Raw genomic sequence first — 17541 nt, 5'->3', positions numbered from 1 at the left:
CTTTTATTCAATTGTATAGATGTACCACAGTTTTCTAATCTATTCATCTACTGATGTGCACTTAGGCTGTTTCCAGATCTTAGCTATGGTAAATTGTGCTGCTATGAACACAGGGATGCATATGTCATTTCTGATGGGTGTTTCTGGTTTCTTGAGATATATTCCTAGAAGTGGGATTACTGGGTCGGTTAAATGGCAATTCCATTTTTAACTTTTTGAAGAAACTCCATACTGTTCTCCACAGTGGCTGCACCAGTCTGCATTCCCACCAGCAGTGCATGAGGGTTCCTTTTTCTCCGCATCCTCACCAGCACTTGTTGCTTGTTGCAAATAGATCATTTTTATGAACTCTTCTAGCCCGTGGAACTCTCCTCGATGGCGTCCTTCTCAGTTATATTTTAAGTTGTTTTGGGTAGTTAATAGTGACTCCAAGTCTGTGAGATCCAGGGCAGCATCTGTCCTATTCCCTGTAGAACTTCCAGTACCTGGAGTAGCATCTGGCACGGAACAGGTCTTCAGCAGATTTTTGCTGAAGGAGTGACTGAAGGAAATTCTCTTTAACTGTCTTCTCCAGGTTGTCATTACATGACAGCTATTTCATTGTTTCCTTAAATCCAATCCACATGCGTCTTCATTAGGCACATTTTTGAAAAAACAATAATGGTAAAACTAACATAGCAGTTACAGCACAGACTTAGCATTTGATTGCAGGATTGCAATCCTAGTGGCACCATCGCGAACAGCCTGTGTGAGTCTGTGAAACAGACACCTCCTTTGGAGATGATTTTTAGAATTCAACGAGAGAACATGTGCTCCAGGGCATGGGCCGAGTGCACGGAGAAGGTGCTCAGAAAATACTCGCTGTCACCAGGGTCCCCTGCCGCCTCCTGCTGCTTATCGTCCTCCCCACCTGTGCGTGAGGTATTAGCTGCCACTTATTAAAAACTTGAAGCATCCTTGGTTTCCAACTGAGGCATTAAAAGCCAGCAAAGGCCCTACGTGTATGTATTTCTGGACCATTTCTTATATCCTCTGGGTAATTTCTGTCCCAGCAATAAATTTGTCTATTGTTTTAGACTAATAGGGACACATATGGCTTTAATGAATTGAGTTAGAGTTATTGGAAATTTACAAAAAGGCAAGTCTTTAGTGTCCCCTATAATTATAGTCATTTAACCTTTTAAAATAAGTTTATTGAGCTATATATAATTCAATATTATACAATTTACCCATTTCAAGTTTACAATTCAGGGGTTCTAAGTACATTCACAGAGTTGTGCAACCATCAGTACAATCAATTTTAGAACATTTTCACCTTTTCCAAAAGAAATACCGTCCTCTAGCTCTCACTCCTCAGCCCCTCGAGCCACTCATCTTTTTCCGTCTCTCTGGATCGCCTGTTCTGAACATTTCATGTAAATGGACTCATACCCCGTTGTGGTCTGTGTGAGTGGATTCTTTCACTGAGCATCATGTTTTCAAGGTTCATCCATGTTGAAGTGAGTACCTGCTTCATTCCTCGTTGTGGCTGAATAATCTTCTGCTGTGTGGATGGATCACATTTTGTTAATTCATTCACCAGTTCAATGAAATTTGAATGTCATATAATCAATGAGTACTTTCTTAGGACCTAAGTACCTTATATCCCATGCAATGTTTGGATTATACTTATCCTAAACAATTACTCATTGTTTTATCTGAAATTCAAATCTAACTGGGTATCCTGCGTTTTTATTTGCCAGATCTGGCAGCCGTGCCTGTCACTGGCGGACTCTGTGCCCGTGGGTGATTGGCTTGGTTCCTTGGAGGTCCGGTTTTCCCGTCGGGGTGGGGTGGGGCTTGTGGAGAGGTGTCAGTTACTCAGTGCCCGCAGAGGTCTGCGTGTGCGTGCTGTCCCGGGCTTGGGTGGTGTGAGTGTGGGGCTGGAACTGGTGTCCTTGTCCTCTGCGAGGTGCCTCCAGCTTCCTCATGAGGGAGGGAGCCAGCGAGTATGTGTTTTTCTTGATCCAGCCTAATCTGTTCGGAATGTGACCCAGGAACATTCTTGCTTTGTTTTCCTCAGAGTTTTGCTCGGCTGTTTGCTTTCTAATTTGTGCTGCTTTTGTCGTCATTCTCAGGGTGCATTTGCAAAAGGATTTCTACTCTTCTCTAGAACAATCTGTTTGCCTCAGAGATAGGAAGGGAAGGGTTAGTGTCTTGGAATACAGTAAGTACAGGTTATGTTCTGAGCCTTACAGTCCAGATGCTCTTTGTTTTCCTCAGAGTTTTGCTCGGCTGTTTGCTTTCTAATTTGTGCTGCTTTTGTCGTCATTCTCAGGGTGCTTTTGCAAAAGGATTTCTACTCTTCTCTAGAACAATCTGTTTGCCTCAGAGATAGGAAGGGAAGGGTTAGTGTCTTGGAATACAGTAAGTACAGGTTCTGTTCTGAGCCCTACAGTCCAGATGCTGAGGGCTGTGTGTGTGTGTGTGTGTGTGTGTGTGTGTGTGTGTGTGTGTGCAAGGAGAAGCTATCTAAAGAGTTTGATTCTGGTGACTGCTATCTCTAGTATAAGGGGCACAAGAAAAGGACTTTGATAGCCAACAAGGCAAGGTCTTCCCTGTCCAGTGCAGTAGCCACTAGCCTAATGTGTCTGTTTACATTTAAATTAGCTAAAGTAAAATGAAATGCTCAGTTCCTCAGTCTTACCACATTTCAAGAGCTTGAGAGCCACAAATGGGCGGTGTCTCCCGAGTGGAGAGTACAGACAGGACATTTCCATTACCGCAGAAGGTTGTTGGATAGCACTGGACCAGGGCTGGAGCGCCAAACTACCGCCAGAGGGTTACAACTCTGGCCTGCTGCCTGTTTTTGTAAATAAAGTTTTATTGGAACAGCCAATTTCATTCATTCACATATCATCTCTGCTGCTTTCGGCTGTAATGGCAGAGTGGAGGAGTCTAAGTGCAGACTGACTGCGAAGCTGAAAATATCTGTTATCTGAGCCTTCACAGAAAACGTCTGCCCAGGCTTGGGTTAGGGGAATGAAGACACAACATCTAGAGATGGCTGATAACACTTGGGAGAAATAAACAATAACAAAATAGCTGACATTAATAAGCACCTACTATGTGCCAGGCACTGCTTGTGGGCCTTCCTGCATTATTTTACTCACACGTTGGACACAGCCTTGGAATCGTGTGAGAGTGGTGGGCCGGTCTGTGTAGTGTGGTGCAGGGGAGGGAGGGACGAAATCTTGAAGGCTGCAGGAGGAAAGTGCAGGGTCATGGGCAGCTGTGGAGGGTGTCAGAGCCGGGGGGGGCAGGGGAACCACCTGCAGGACAACGGGCACACTGGGTGTTTGTGACAGAGAGATCAGACTTGCTGCAAAGCCCTTGCACTCCCAGGTAAAAGGTGATGAGGCCTTGGCTTCCTGCCTGGAAGGAAGGCAGGTTGAGGGGAGTTGGTGAGGTGGGAAAGTGACAGATTCAGCTCTCCTTGTGAGCACCTGATCCCCATAAATCCGTTTCCTGAATATCTTCACTTCGCCTCAGTGGAGACGGCTCCCCACTCCTCTTGTGCGTTACATAATCCCCTGTAATCCCTCCCAGTGTCTCCATTATGTCATATTCCACGTGATGACTTTAAGGCTTCTAACAGGTACTGCCAAAGGAGTTATTTTCTTTGCCTTTCAAATGTAAATACTTGGACACAGACACTGCAGGGAACACTACCAATCAGGGTTGGCTGTGGCGTTTGTAGGTCTCAGTGCAGAATGATGTAAGGATTTTAAGATGTATGGAAGGGGATTTAGCCAAGGGCAGGACCCTCTGAGCGATGCCCCGCCGCTAATTCTTAAAACCCACCATTGTGTGTTAGCTCACCTGTCACACTTTCTGCATATTTTTACTCTAGTGTGTCCCAGCATGGACATCCGGAACAACTTCACGAGGCTGCACGAGCTGGCTAACTGCTCGATCATCGAAGGACATTTGCAGATACTGTTGATGTTCAGAACAAGGCCTGAGGATTTCCGAGACCTCAGTTTCCCCAAACTCGTCATGATCACTGATTACTTGCTGCTGTTTCGGGTCTATGGGCTGGAGAGCCTGAAGGACCTATTCCCCAACCTCACGGTCATCCGGGGCTCCCGCCTCTTCTTCAACTACGCGCTGGTCATCTTCGAGATGGTCCACCTGAAGGAGCTGGGCCTGTACAGCCTGATGAACATCACCCGGGGGGCTGTCCGCATCGAGAAGAACAACGACCTCTGCTACCTGGCTACCATCGACTGGTCGCGCATCCTGGACTCGGTGGAGGATAATTACATCGTGCTGAACAAAGACGACAATGAAGAGTGTGGGGACATCTGTCCAGGCACTGCGAAGGGCAAGACCAGCTGCCCTGCCACCGTCATCAACGGGCAGTTTGTCGAACGGTGTTGGACTCACAGCCATTGCCAGAAAGGTACGCCCGGGTGTGCAGGGGTCTACGCTTTTCTTGTACCTTGTTTGTTAGAGAAGCTGGAGGCATTACCTGGACCAGGAGTGGCAGCCCTTTTCTGCAAAGGCTCAGATGTGAAATGCTTTAGACTTTGCACACTGTACATAAATGAGTGTACATGGCTGTGGGTGAATAACTTTATTTACAGTCCTAGCTGGTTTTGCTCAGTGGATAGAGTGTCCGCCTGTGGATGGAAGGGTTCTGGGTTCAATTCCAGTCAAGGGCATATACGTTGGTTGCAGGCTCGATCCCAGACCCTAGGGCGGGGAGTGGGGAGGGATCGTGCGGGAGGCACCCAGTCGATGTGTCTCTCTCACGTTGATGCTTCTCTCTCTCCGTCGGTCCCTCTCCCTTCCACTCTCTCTAAAAATCAAATGGAAAAATATCCTTGGTGAAGATTCTTTCCAATTTTCACAGAGAGGGATGAACAAAGCTTAATGGGGAATTTGTTCCTTTAAGCCTTGCTTTTCCAGAAGTGACATTTCTGGGTCAAAGGTTCTTGATCCTGATTGCCAAATGGCTTTCCGGAAATGCTGTACCAGCGGAGCTCCTCTCAGCTGTGGTGTGGAGGGACACCTTGGCCAGCTCTGAGTGTTTGAGAGAATCTTTCATAATTCCCTGGAGGGAGGAGCCGTTCTATTTGCATTTCTTTGATTGTTATCAGGGTTGAACCTTTTAAAACATGTTTGTCCTGTGGGTTTTCTCTTCCTGTTCATGTCTTTTGTCCATCTGTCTTTTAGGACCTTGGTGGTGTTTGAAATATTCATCTGTGTGCAGTTTTCATACATGCAGGCTATTAACCCTTTACCAATTGTGTTTTTAGGCATTTTGTTCAAATGCTCTAGATGTCTGTAGACAGAGAAACGTACAGGGTTGATTGAGTTCAGAGCTGGATTTGCACATGCCTCTTACATTACTTTATGCTTAGAGCGTTCCTTTCTATCCATAACATAAATGTTTTTTCCTCAAATTTTCTATTTCTGTTATCATCATTAAAAAAATCACCTTGGACATTTGGGATCTATTTGTGTGTATGATTTGAAAGGATGTCCATTGTCCCCAAAATAACAAGTTGGGGGGGTCTTAATGCTGTTTATTGCAGAAATGTACCCCTTCATCGTTGATTTGGGGTCTGATTCTAGGTAGCCATACATACATCGTCTTCCCTTGCGCCAGGGCCGTGCTGTTCTGATCCCTGTGGTCTTATTATGTATTGATACCCAGGGTGGGAAGTTCCAATAAACACACTTGCTACTTTATTGTCTCCTCTACCCCTTACTGCACTGACATTCCCTGGGAAGAGTTAGGGAACGTGGGCTTGAGGTGGAAGAAAGTGAGTGGAAGACCTATGGGTTGTATCATAAGAGATAAGGAAAGGGAAAAAGGAGGGTGTGAATGTGACCCACATCCCGCGTGGTTCAGGGTTCAGGCTCTGGAAGAGGGGCCGCACGCAAATGAAAGAGACAAGACAAGAAATAATAATTTGGAAACTGGGGGGCCAGGCGAGAGCCCATTCTAAAAGGATGGACTCCGCTTGTGCTCAGGCCGCTTGTGCTCAGGTCTCGCCATCCTTTTATTCAGTGTGGGACCCACCCATAGCCCTTAGGCAGGCAAGTTCCAGTAACAGACAGGCTATCTTATCAGTGAGGATTTACATGACTATCTGGGGGGGAAGTTGCTTCAGCTACCATTGTCCGGACTAAACAGTGGGTGCTTAGCCCTGACCTTTGCCAGGGCTCAAGGGTCACCAGCCTCCCGCGCTCCTTGTCCACACCTCTCCGGGCTCCTTGTCCACACCTCTCCGCTAGAGAAGACAATGGGCGGCTTCCCACATCAGGGTCTTCTCACCTGAGCCCAAAGCTACCGCGAAGCCCTACAAGGCGAGTCCTGAGTAGAATCTGTGGAATTCTCAGTGAGGACTCCATCGGAGCCCAGGGAGGAGCCTTTCCGCTGCACAGATGTTGGGTGGTAGGAAACATCTGTGAGATGGTGAGAGAGTGGGACCGCCACACCTCTTCTGAGGAGCGGTCGGGCAGCGAAGGGAAAGGGACTCTGGAAGTTTGTGGTTGGAGGAAGGGATGATATGATGGTTAATATATTGTGGAAAAATCTTGAGAGTGTTGGTAGGTCAGGGACAGAGAGAAGCGAAACTACAGCTGCAAGGGGAGCTCTGTTATCCTTGATTTAGAGACCAGTGAGGTTCCCTAACTTGCCTAAGGCCACACAGCTAATAAAAACCAGCAGGGGTTTGCACCAACTCAGACACAAAAAAGCATGTATGTTTTTGTGTGACCCCTTTGTTCAGAAGCTACTTCTGGATGGGGCGGGGAAGCAGGGAGAACAGTGAACACTTTTACCCCAAGGCTCAGTTCTCCAAATTTAGGAGCTTGTTTAAAATGCCCGGGGCTCATGTGTCTTGGGATATAATTGGAGGCGTGCTTCTGTGGGTTTATTTTTGTATCCATTTTAGTCAAAATATCCAGGACCGCATTATCAGCAAATGCCCTGATATTTTCAGCAGGCTTTTTATTTTTTAATTTTTTAACTCTTTTGCGTTTGAGAACAAAGCTTGTTTTTCAGCACTGGGGGTTGCATTGCTGTGACTGACACCTGTGAGGGTTCTGAGCTCCTGGCGTCTGGGCACCGTGCAGTTGGTCCTGGTTCATTATCAGTGGTGGGGTCCCGTGGGTGAAGCATTGCCCTGTCCTGGGACAGATGTCAACAAGTGATTGTGCTTTGAACTGGTGTCCCTGTCTGGTGAGTATAATCTATTGTAGTAAAATACACATAATATAAAATTTACAATTTTAACCATTCCAAGTGCTCAGTTCAGTGGCACTAAGTACGTTCACACTGTTGTGCATCCATCTTCACGATCCAGCTACAGACATTCTCATCTTCCCAGACTGGAATTCTGTCCCCACTAAACACTCACTCCGCCTTCCCCTCTCCCAGGCCCTGGCTTGTGCCATCTGCCTTCTGTGCCTGTGGATCTAACTCCTTTAGGAACGTCCTGCGAGTTGAGTCCTACAGCATTTGTCCTTTGTAACTGCTCATTTCACTGAGCACAGTGTCCTCAAGGCTCACCCATGTTGTAGTCGGTCCGGCATTTCTTCCCTTTCTACGGCTGAGTGATATCCCAGTTATGGCTGGACCACATTTTGTTTCTTCATTCATTCACGGATCGGCTCTTGGGCGACTGCCCGTTTTAGCTATTGTGATGAATGCTGCTGTGAACATGGTGTATGTCTCCAGCTTTTTAAATGCTGCTGTGGCTTCAGAAGTTATGGGTAACATTTCGCGGGGTTTCTGAGTGCAGAGCAGTCTGAAACGAGCCCTCGGAAGACACCCCTGTCTCAGGAGACAGATGCAGACCTGAGCAAACTGACAGCTCCTCTCGCCCGAGAATCCTCCCAGAGAATCCTCCCAGAGAATCCTCCCAGAGAATCCTCCCAGACACGCCCCCGAGCTCCCACTGTCCTTTTCTTGCAGGCTGGCAAGGCTCTGGCAGCTCCTGGGCCCGTGTGCCTGTGGGATGAAGGTGCTCGGCCGTCCTTCGGACCCAGCTTAAGCGTTCTCTGCAGTGACCCTTCTTCCGCCGGCCCTGAAAGGAGAATGCTTTAGGCGGGAGAGGAGGGTCAGGGGAATTAAAAAGAGAAAGTCACTGGTGTGGCTCCACGTTCTTCTCCTCCATCACTGTCTATAGATTTCGGCTGAAGATGCCAAGAGAGGCCAAATACAAGGAGCCCTGCATGTGCGGGAGGGGAAGCCGATCAGGAAACACGCTCATCGAGAGCTGACTGTGTGCTAGGCATTGAGCGGGGAGGGAGCTTGGGGTCCCAGGAGGGGCAGCCCCTGCCTCCTTGGAGAGGATCTTCTGGTGGCAAACACACTGCGTGCTGATTGAGTACCTTGTGGGGAGTGTTACAACAGTGCTCTCTCTGCGGGTGAGGCGTGATTGAAGCCTTAAGCTCATCTTTGGGGTCACAGAAGTGGCGTGTCATGAAGGCCCTGAGGTTGGCCTCATGGTCTGTCCCAGAGTGGTCACAGGATGTGTGGGGTCTGGCAGAATTGCCTTGGGGTCCTGTCAGCCATGAACTGGTCATGATGTGGATCAAGCCTCAGGTTTGTCATTTGAAAAATAGGAATGATTTACGGGACCTGCTTGTTAGGGTTATGGTTAGGGGGTTAAATGAGATGGTGCAGGAGGTGCACTTAGCCCAGTACCTCTGTGAGTTCTGGAAGCTTCTCCTTAGTGCCATTGGTCCACCACTCTTTCTGGCCACTCAAACCACTGAGTCAGTGAATACCTGCCAAGTCTTGGCTGCGTTTCTGGCTTTGGTCTGGGGGTAGCAAAGGAGCGCCCACCACATGATGAGGGCTGGGTGCTGGGCCTACCCTGCTCCGCTCTGCTCGCCTGGCGCCCCAGCTTCCAAAGCTCTGCAGACCCCACGCCGAGCTTTTGGGGGAACTAGAAACCACAGGGCTGGCCGGACCAGCTGCCCTCGCCAACTCACTGGCATGTCCCCCCTGGGAGGCCACCCCAGCTGGTGCCGCCAGTCAGAGGGTGGGTCAGGCTGGGGCATGCTGGTTGCCAGGAAGATGGCTGGCAATGCCACACACAGACAGCAAGAGGGCAGAAGCGGAGGCGCAGGGCAGGTCTCTGCTTCCTGAGTTTGCATTTCCGTTTGTGTTTCAGATCCTCTGAAAGTTGGGGGCTCTATTTACATTGAACAGTAAATATTTCTTTTTTTCTTTTTTGTTAATCCTTACCCAGGGCTTCTTTTTCCATTGATGTTTAGTGTAGAGGGACCGAAAGAGTGGGAGGGAGGGAGAGAGCGAGCGAGAAACATCGATAAGAGAGAGACATGATGGCTTGCCTCCCACATGACACCCCCACAAGGCTGGGGATAGAACCTGCAACCCAGGTACGTGCCCTTGACTAGGAATCGAACCTGGGACCCTTCGGTGCACAGGCTGACACTCTAACCACCGAGAACACTGGCCAGGGCTGAATGTTAAATACTTAAACGCACGCCTGTTCTTGAAGGGTTTGCTTTTAGTCAGAAGTTTCAGCTTCATGTTGAAACTTTTTATTCCTTCATTTATGTTTTAGTTCTGCCTTAGAATCTCCTTGGCAACAAATGCTTACTTTGTGCAGGACACGCGTGTAAGGGTTTTGCTTATGATACTGCGTTCAGTCCTGCCAGCAATTCCTGTGACTGGTGAGGCCACCAAGGCCCTGAGGAATTAGACTGCGTGCTCCGGGCCATATCCCTCGTAAGTACTAGAGATGGGATCCGAACTTGAAACCTGGATATTCTGGCTGAGAATCTGAGCTCTTCAGCAGAGAACAAAGAACCTGGGGGTAGGCAGTCCCCTAGAGTTTGCCCTGCCAGCATTCTGGCTGCCTCCTCTGAAGAGCCCTCTCATTCTGTCTGCAGTTGGCTGCTTCCGCTTCAGGCGGAGTTCCCTGAAACATAGGGACGGGCGTTTATTGTGACCCCGCACCTGCCATGAAGACATCCTGACCATGCATGACTAATATTACTGGGCTTTACTATGTGCTGAGAACTCACGGAATCCTCACCGCAGCCTATGAGAGGATGTCACCCCCATTTTTATAAAAAGAACACTGAGGCTTGAGGAGTGATTAATTTCTCTAGCAGAGCTTGCTGGGAATTGGTTGACCCTTGGTTATCTGGTGCCCTTGACCAGAGGTCAGCAAACTGCTATGCTTGTCCAGACCCAGCCTGCTGGCAGGTTTTGTATGCCTGTGAGCTAAGAATGTTATTTATATTTTTAAAAGTTTTGGGGGGAAAATCTAAAGGATAATATTTTGTGAGAGGTGAAAATGATATGAAATAAACGTTTCAGGGTCCCTCAATCACGTTTCAGTGGCTCATTTATTCATTTCCGTATTGCCTGTGGCTGCTTCGGGGCCCTGAGGAGAGAGTTGGGAAGTTGCAAGCGAGGCTGTGCGGCCCTTTACAGAAAACTATGGTGACCCCTGCTCTTGGTCATGTACCTTATCGAGATGAGGGCGCCCTTACGGGGTGGACGCTGTTCTCAGAGGAAGTTGGGAGCATGACAGTGTTAGGCCAACAAAGTCCGCCCTGCCCCTTTCTGGCCCCAAGGGGCTACCAACCATGGGAGGACATCCGTGACCCTCAGCAGCTCTTGATTTAGCTGGGGAGTTAGAAGGCGGGAGCAAAGTAACCATTCAAGGCAGGTAGCCAGCAGGAGATGTCGCAAGACGAGGCAGGCCCCCTTTTCCCTCCAAGGGCGTCATCTGGCTGGTGGGTCCAGATACCTTAGAGCTGGAACACCTGGGAATCATGATATTCTCTAGACAACACGGCAGAATGTTGGTATTTTAAATTCCTTCGTGGGTGTGCCACTGTAGTCCTGCAGAAAATAGAAATCTCTAGCATGTGCACATGGATACTGAATGGTAATAGTAAATTTTAAAAGGACAATAGATTGTGTAGCATGATGGGCCATGTGAGTTTTTTAAATTTATATTCCTTTTTGTATTGTTACAGATCTTTTTAAGAATCTAGATCAGAATTAAAAGCACTGTACTGAAAATATTCTGTGGCCATTGTGATTTCTTTATCCTTAAGATGATTGGACGTTTTAACGTGACTTTTAGTTTTGGAGATGATTGGATCGGGAAAGTAGTGCTAGTGTGAATGTTTCTGAGCCTCCCTCCCCCCACCTCCCCTCCCAGAACTGATGATAAATAAGGTGTCATTGGGATATGTGGCAGGAGATTGGTCCGGATGGGAGTGGTTATAAAAATGTGGTTTGGATGGCAATAATGCTCCGACAGAGAGTAAGAGGGAAGGGTGTCAGGTGGGTGGGAAGGCAGTGACAAAAGCAGAGGTCCATTGTGCACTAGAGCCGTGGTCGGCAAACCGCGGCTCTCGAGCCACATGCGGCTCTTCGGCCCCTTGAGTGTGGCTCTTCCACAAAATACTACATGCGGGCGCACACGTACAGTGCGATTGAAACTTCGTGGCTCATGCGCAGAAGTCGGTTTTCGGAAAGGAGATAGACGAAACAAGTATACAAGACGAGTGTGGATGGGAGAGTTGGAAGGGGTTGACCTCAGTGAACGGACCTCAATCAGATTGAGGACGTTTTTAGCAAAGGCCAGCTTAGGAGTACCCTAGTTAAGTTAATAATAGTGTGCCTACCTATATAGTTTAATTTAAAAAAATTTGGCTCTTAAAAGAAATTTCAATTGTTGTACTGTTGATATTTGGCTCTGTTGACTAATGAGTTTGCCGACCACTGCGCTAGAGTAAGGAGGCTGCCTCATGTGAGGAGAGGCTTGGACCATCTTGTGTGCTGAGTGGCAGGCATTTTCCTGTAGGTATGATGGGAAAATCATGCAGGTTATCCCAGGGCTGGTTCAGGATGGGCTGTTTCCACTGATACTGATATGTGCTGAGCCAGGATGTTGCTAGGATCCCAAAGTCCTTGTTGAGTGGGGGAGAAAGTCAGAGAAGTAACTGTAAGGTTATAAGCCAGGTAGGCATGAAGGCTTTCAGTAGGCTCAAGGGTGCACTGAAGACTGGTAGACCAGTTGGCCACATGGACTTCTGGGGACAGTACTGTCCAAATCTTTAGTAGTGAAGACCCAGACTTTCCGTTTTAGCAGGGGCCCAGCTTCTTGGAGGGGGCTCAGGGATACCAATTTAGCTAACTTTTTGCTTAGGGAACTAAATTGGCCCAGTCCTTCCTTTGGCAGAAGGTGGGATAGAGTTAAATCCTCATTATGGAAAGGTGGCTGCCTGGAGACTTGGTAACTGGTCTGACGAGTTTTTCTTCTTCTCCCACATACTTGACAAAATTCATTGACATTTCCTACTGTGTCACCAGACCCTTTGTCAGAATTAAAATCTGTTCTTTGTGACTGACTGATCACCTGAAATGCCTCGGGGAGGTCCCTGGGCCCTCAGCCCAGGTGCTCTCTGTGGTCCTGCCTTCTAGCTCCACTCACCCGCACCTGATACAATGTTCTCTTTCCCAATAAAGAGAACTGGTGAGGTGCTATGGTTTCCAAATCGTATCCCTTATCTTCTCTCCCCCTTCCCCCTTCCTGCTCTTTACCTCTCTTTAGGTTAAATGTCTGCATATGCTTAGAAATAAATAATGTTGACAGTGGGGAACTGACAAGAGAATTGCTTTCCCTTTGGCCACGTTGTCCACTGTGGGTGGGGCCATACCATTGGGCTAGTTTCCTCCAGTTCCAGGTTTAGGAAGTGGACTGAGATCTCCCAACCCAGCCTCAAGCCACAGGACATTGAAGCAGGGATGGAGCATAGTCATCAGATTGGGGCTGGGGATGGCGTCTGGAGATAAAGCCCAGAATCCTCAAGTGGCTGGAGGGTGTTGGGTAAAGGGTTGTTTGACCTTTTAAGATGGAAGCTGCTTTGCGTCCGTCAGGTTTTGTCCCTCAGGGAGGGTGTTGGTCTTTAAGATAGCTGCAGTCTGGAAAGAGGGTTTGCTGGGGGGCTTTAACTGTGGAATGCTTCCAAGTGGTCACTATGAATGAAACTGTTCTCAGTAGAAGATCCAATAAGAACAGGTTTCAAGACCTGCTATTTAGTCACAATGGCACAGCGAGTGAGCAGCCTGATGGGATCACTGACCACCCGCCATGCTTGTCTGTGCACAAACGGGATTCCTGTCATAGGCCACCTCACTCAGGGTGATGAGGTTAAGGGTTTTCACATCGGCAAAGCAATTGGATGTAGCAGGAAATATGCAGAACAAGACAAATTAGACCTGGAGCATTTAAGATTTCTGTAAAAAACAATGTATTTTTTTCTTTTTTGTTGTAAAATGCCCATAAGCTTCATTGAGTGACATTTAGCACATGTGCAGTGCTGTACCGCCATTGCCACTGGTTCCAGAACATTTCCCTGTTGTCAGTGGATGTGTGGAGTATCCCTCTCCCCACTGAATGACTGGGGTGGTGTCCGTATGATAGCTCGAGCTCTCATGGGAGGATGAGTGCTTTTTATTTGCGTGGAGCGACATCCCTGCGTTTCCAAAGTCCCCTGTTCCTGAGTCCCGTCCTGGAAGAAGTGCAGTTGGGATACTCAGTGGAGCTAAAGCGAAGCCAGTGTCGGGAGGCTCCTTGCCTGTCGCAGCTGGGTCCAGTTCAGCATCAGGCCGTCACAGGCCATTAGCCCATGGCGTGTGGGCGAATGCCGGGGAGCAGGAGCGTGAGCCCCGCAAGCCCAGAGTCAACCAAGAGGAACCGAGAGCCACGAGGGTGAGAGCCACGAGAGCGAACTCCTTTGTTTAGGGGATTAAACATCTCAAACCTTCCTGCGTGGAGTGGCCACGCCCACCCTGACCAGGTGTGACTGACAGCAGGTACTTCGCTAGTCCCCCCAACTTTCCTGGGCATGTGTCTCCTCCCCCGTCCAGTCCCTTCCCCCACTGACCTGCGGGGACCAGACCCGTGGCTCCGTGGGGAGTGCAATGCTGTAGTCTACCGGCGAAGCGGCCTGAATGAATGTCTGTAATAATTGGCATTTCCTTTGCTCCTTTCCTGTTATTAATAACTTGGCTAATTACAAGGGTATCATCATCACCTCACAAGGAAACTGCCCAGGAGCATCACTCCGCTCCTCCCGCCCTCCAGCCCCCGTCAACCACTGGTCTACTTTCCTTCTCTGTGGATTCACTTCTTCTGGGTTTCCTACAAACAGAACCATACGCTGTGTGACTTTTGTTGTTGTTAATCCTTGCCTGAGGATATTTCTTCCATTGATTTTAGTGAGAGTGGAAGAGGTGTGGGGGCGGGAGAGAGAGAGAGAAAGAGAGAGAGAGAGAAAGAGAGAGAGAGAGAGAGAATGAATATATATCTAGGAGTGGCATTGCCAAGTCATTTCGTAATTCTGTGTATAAGTATTGAGTCAAGGTTCCTTTCCTTTTTTTTTTCCTTTTGGTTTTAATTTTAAAAACACCATTTTATTGTCAAACAAACCACAGATGCAGAAAACCACAAACAAATGTAGCCTAATGAATTACTCTAAGGCAGTGGTTCTCCACCTTGGCTGCACATTAGAAGCATGTTAAAATCCTGATTTCTGGGCCTCATCCTCCGGAAATTCTGTTTCTTTGTTACTAATGCTGTGGCCCTACCTCATAACAAAGAAACAGAATTTCCTGAGATGAGGCCCAGAAATCAGGATTTTAAAAAGATTCCCAGGCGATTCTAATGTGCAGCCAAGGTTGAGAACCGCTGCTCTAAGGGGAACAGCCTTGTAACTCCCACTTGGTTGAGAACACTTTGCCAGCAGCAGTTGCCTCCTGCTCCCCGCCTCCCCCGCCCGGCTCCCCCCAGGCCCTTCGCAGGCTCCATCCCAGTCACAGCCCCTCCTCCCTCCCCAGAGCAGTCACTGTTCTGTCTCTTCTACGGGGTCACTTCTTTCTGTAGTTTCACTACTCAAGTGGGGAATCTCTAGACCAGCGGTTCTCAACCTGGGGGTCGTGACCCCTTTGGGGGTCGAATGACCCTTTCACCGGGGTCACCTAAGACCATCGGAAAACACATATATATAATTACATATTGTTTACAGTAGCAACATCACAGTTATGAAGTAGCAACGAAAATAATTTTATGTTTGGGGGCCACCACAACACAAGGAACTGTATTAAAGGGTCATGGCATTAGGCAGGTTGAGAACCACTGCTCTAGACAGTATAGGTTAGTCTTGCCCATTGAAATATTTGGTATGTCTCTTCGGATGTACAGCAGTGATTCTCAACGGGGGGGTGGAGGGTGGGGGTGAGGAGCGAGGTGATCTTGCCTCCCAGGGGACATTCGGCAATGTCTAAAGACATTTTTGGTTGTTTCGGCTTGGGAGGGTGAGCTTCTGGCACTGAGTGGGGGCCAGAGAAATGCCTTCCCCCAGGCCTGACCGGTTCCCTAGCCCTGGTTCGAGAAGCTCTGGTCTGCTGGTTTCCTCTGCACTCGCCCGCAGAGTGAGTGCTGCTGGCTGTGCTCATGGCCCTGGTCCTCTGGACCCAGAGGCAGGGTCAGACCAGGCCTGTCATTGGCTGCCCCACCCCCGCGCTCTGCAGTCAGCCATTTTCAGAGGTGATTCTTTCACTCCTTCCCTTGAGCATGGTTGTGGGTGGTGGTGTGCACTCTGGCTGGTTTTCCTTTTTTAAAATCTGCAAATTTTCTTATTCAGCCTAGTGGTAGTCATGGACCTCCCTTTCTCAGTTTTTTAATGAACAAGGCACAGATTGGACATCATAATGAAACTGTCTTCTTCACAAAGGCAATTTTGCTGAGAAAATTATGTTTTATATAGGCACAAGGTCTGAGGGTGATTGCGAAGGAATTTTACAAGGGCAAGAAAACACGTTCATCTTAGGGTTGGTGGTTGTAAGACAGAGTGGGCAGCCAACCTCGAGACACATGACGGAAGGAAAACAATAGATCTGAAATATGTGTCATGTGAGGATGAGTTTGATGAAGAAAGAAGTTGGAAAGTTGTCTTAATGATGCTCATATAGTGCCCTGGCTGTTGAGCTTACTGGTTAGAGCAGTAGTTCTACACCTTCCTAATGCTGCGACCCTTTAATACAGTTCCTCATGTTGTAGTGACCCCCAATTTCATTATTACAAATTGAACGTAATTAAAACATAGTGATTAATCACAAAAACAATATGTAATTATATATGTGTTTTCCGATGGTCTTAGGTGACCCTTGTGAAAGGGTCGTTCGACCCCCAAAGGGGTCGCGACCCACAGGTTGAGAACCTCTGGGTTAGAGCATTGGCCCACACACCAAAGGGTCATGGGTTTGATTCCTGGTCAAGGGCATGCGCCTGGTTTGCAGGTTTGATCCCTAGCATGTGGGGGGAGGCAACCAATCAATGTGTTTCTCTCACATCAATGTACCTCTCTCTTCCTCTCCCTCCTCTTCCTCCTCTCCCCCTCCCTTCCTGCCTTCCACTCTCTAAAAAAATCTGTGGGAAAAATATCTTCCGGTGAATATCAACAACAAAACAAGATGCTCATGTAGTCCAGAGGAGCATAATGCTTCACACAGACTGTCTTCCCAGTTTGGAAAGGATGCTTTTGAAAGAGGTCCACAGCGCTGCGTGACTTGATTTGGAAACTTCTTGCAGTTGAAAATGTTATATTTACAAGTGTTTCCTGATGGGGATTGCAAGTGACAACAGTGGGCGTTTGGTGGAATGACACATAGGCGTTGGGGCCTGAGAGACAGTGAAGGCCATGTGGCCACGCTGGCCCTGAGCTCCTGGGAGGAGGGATAAGGGTGGCTCAGGCAGACCCGGGTCGAGAGTTACAGATTCAGAATCAAGGAAGTCAGAAAATGCCCTCAGTTGTCTCCCTCTTGACCCACAGTGCGGATGTTGCCTGCACTGAGGCAAACATTTCTAAGTTTCCCTAACTCCGCAAAGGCCATCTTGAGGAAGGTCTAGCCAGCCTGGAATGGTCAGTAGGAACCAGTTCTTCAGGACCTGCTGTTGCTAACTGAGTGAGTGTAAGATGGCATGGGCTGTTGCTTTATTTTATTTTAGGTGACATTAGAATATTTATAGAGGGTTCCCTAGGCTTTGTAGCAACCCTGCTTCCCTCATGCTATTTTCCCCTTAAGATCTTCTTTCAATTCCTACTTCTGGGTGGGTGAGTGGGGTTTAGGAGGGTAAGGGTGTTGAGGGTCCCAGCTGTGATGGCAGTGTAGATTGTAGAACCAACCTGATGCATTCTGGAGCTAAGTTTGCATGTATTACAATGAAGTAAAAGCAAACATTTGGTCCTCGGTTGCACTAACCGCATTTAGACAATGCAGACGTGGAACATTTCCATCATTCCAGAAAGTTCTGTTGGGAAGCACTGCCCTAGGACGTTTCATTCATGGTAGAAGATAGCTCTGCAGTCAGATGGACCTGGATTTGAATCCTGTAAATGTGTGACCTTGGACAAGGTGCCTAGCTTTTCTCAGTCTGTTTCCTCATCAATAATGAGGAAATTGTAGGAGACTCAGTCTCA

General features: G+C 48.2%; 1 protein-coding gene and 1 long non-coding RNA gene across 3 annotated transcripts in view; one reads left to right on the top strand and one right to left on the bottom strand.

Annotated features, from left to right (window-relative positions):
• LOC107184927 overlaps positions 1-16123 on the bottom strand; it is a 21363-nt gene extending 5240 nt beyond the window's left edge. Inside the window, exons 1-2 of the long non-coding RNA XR_001515828.1 lie at positions 16055-16123; positions 7870-7871 (exon numbers count right to left, since the gene is read on the bottom strand). This is a non-coding gene — a long non-coding RNA (uncharacterized LOC107184927). The remainder of the gene's footprint in view (positions 1-7869; positions 7872-16054) is intronic.
• The window catches only part of INSR (insulin receptor), a 147317-nt gene continuing 133532 nt past the window's right edge, over positions 3757-17541 (top strand). For both annotated transcript variants that reach the window (XM_006775376.2, XM_006775375.2), the window contains exon 1: positions 3757-4444. In XM_006775376.2, the coding sequence (XP_006775439.1) occupies positions 3772-4444 (673 nt within the window). In that variant the 5' untranslated portion in view covers positions 3757-3771. The remainder of the gene's footprint in view (positions 4445-17541) is intronic.

Source organism: Myotis davidii, unplaced genomic scaffold, assembly GCF_000327345.1.
Source record: "Myotis davidii unplaced genomic scaffold, ASM32734v1 scaffold648, whole genome shotgun sequence".
Lineage (NCBI taxonomy): Eukaryota > Metazoa > Chordata > Mammalia > Chiroptera > Vespertilionidae > Myotis > Myotis davidii.
Note: the sequence above shows the minus strand (reverse complement) of the source record. Positions and strands in the feature narration are given on the sequence as shown.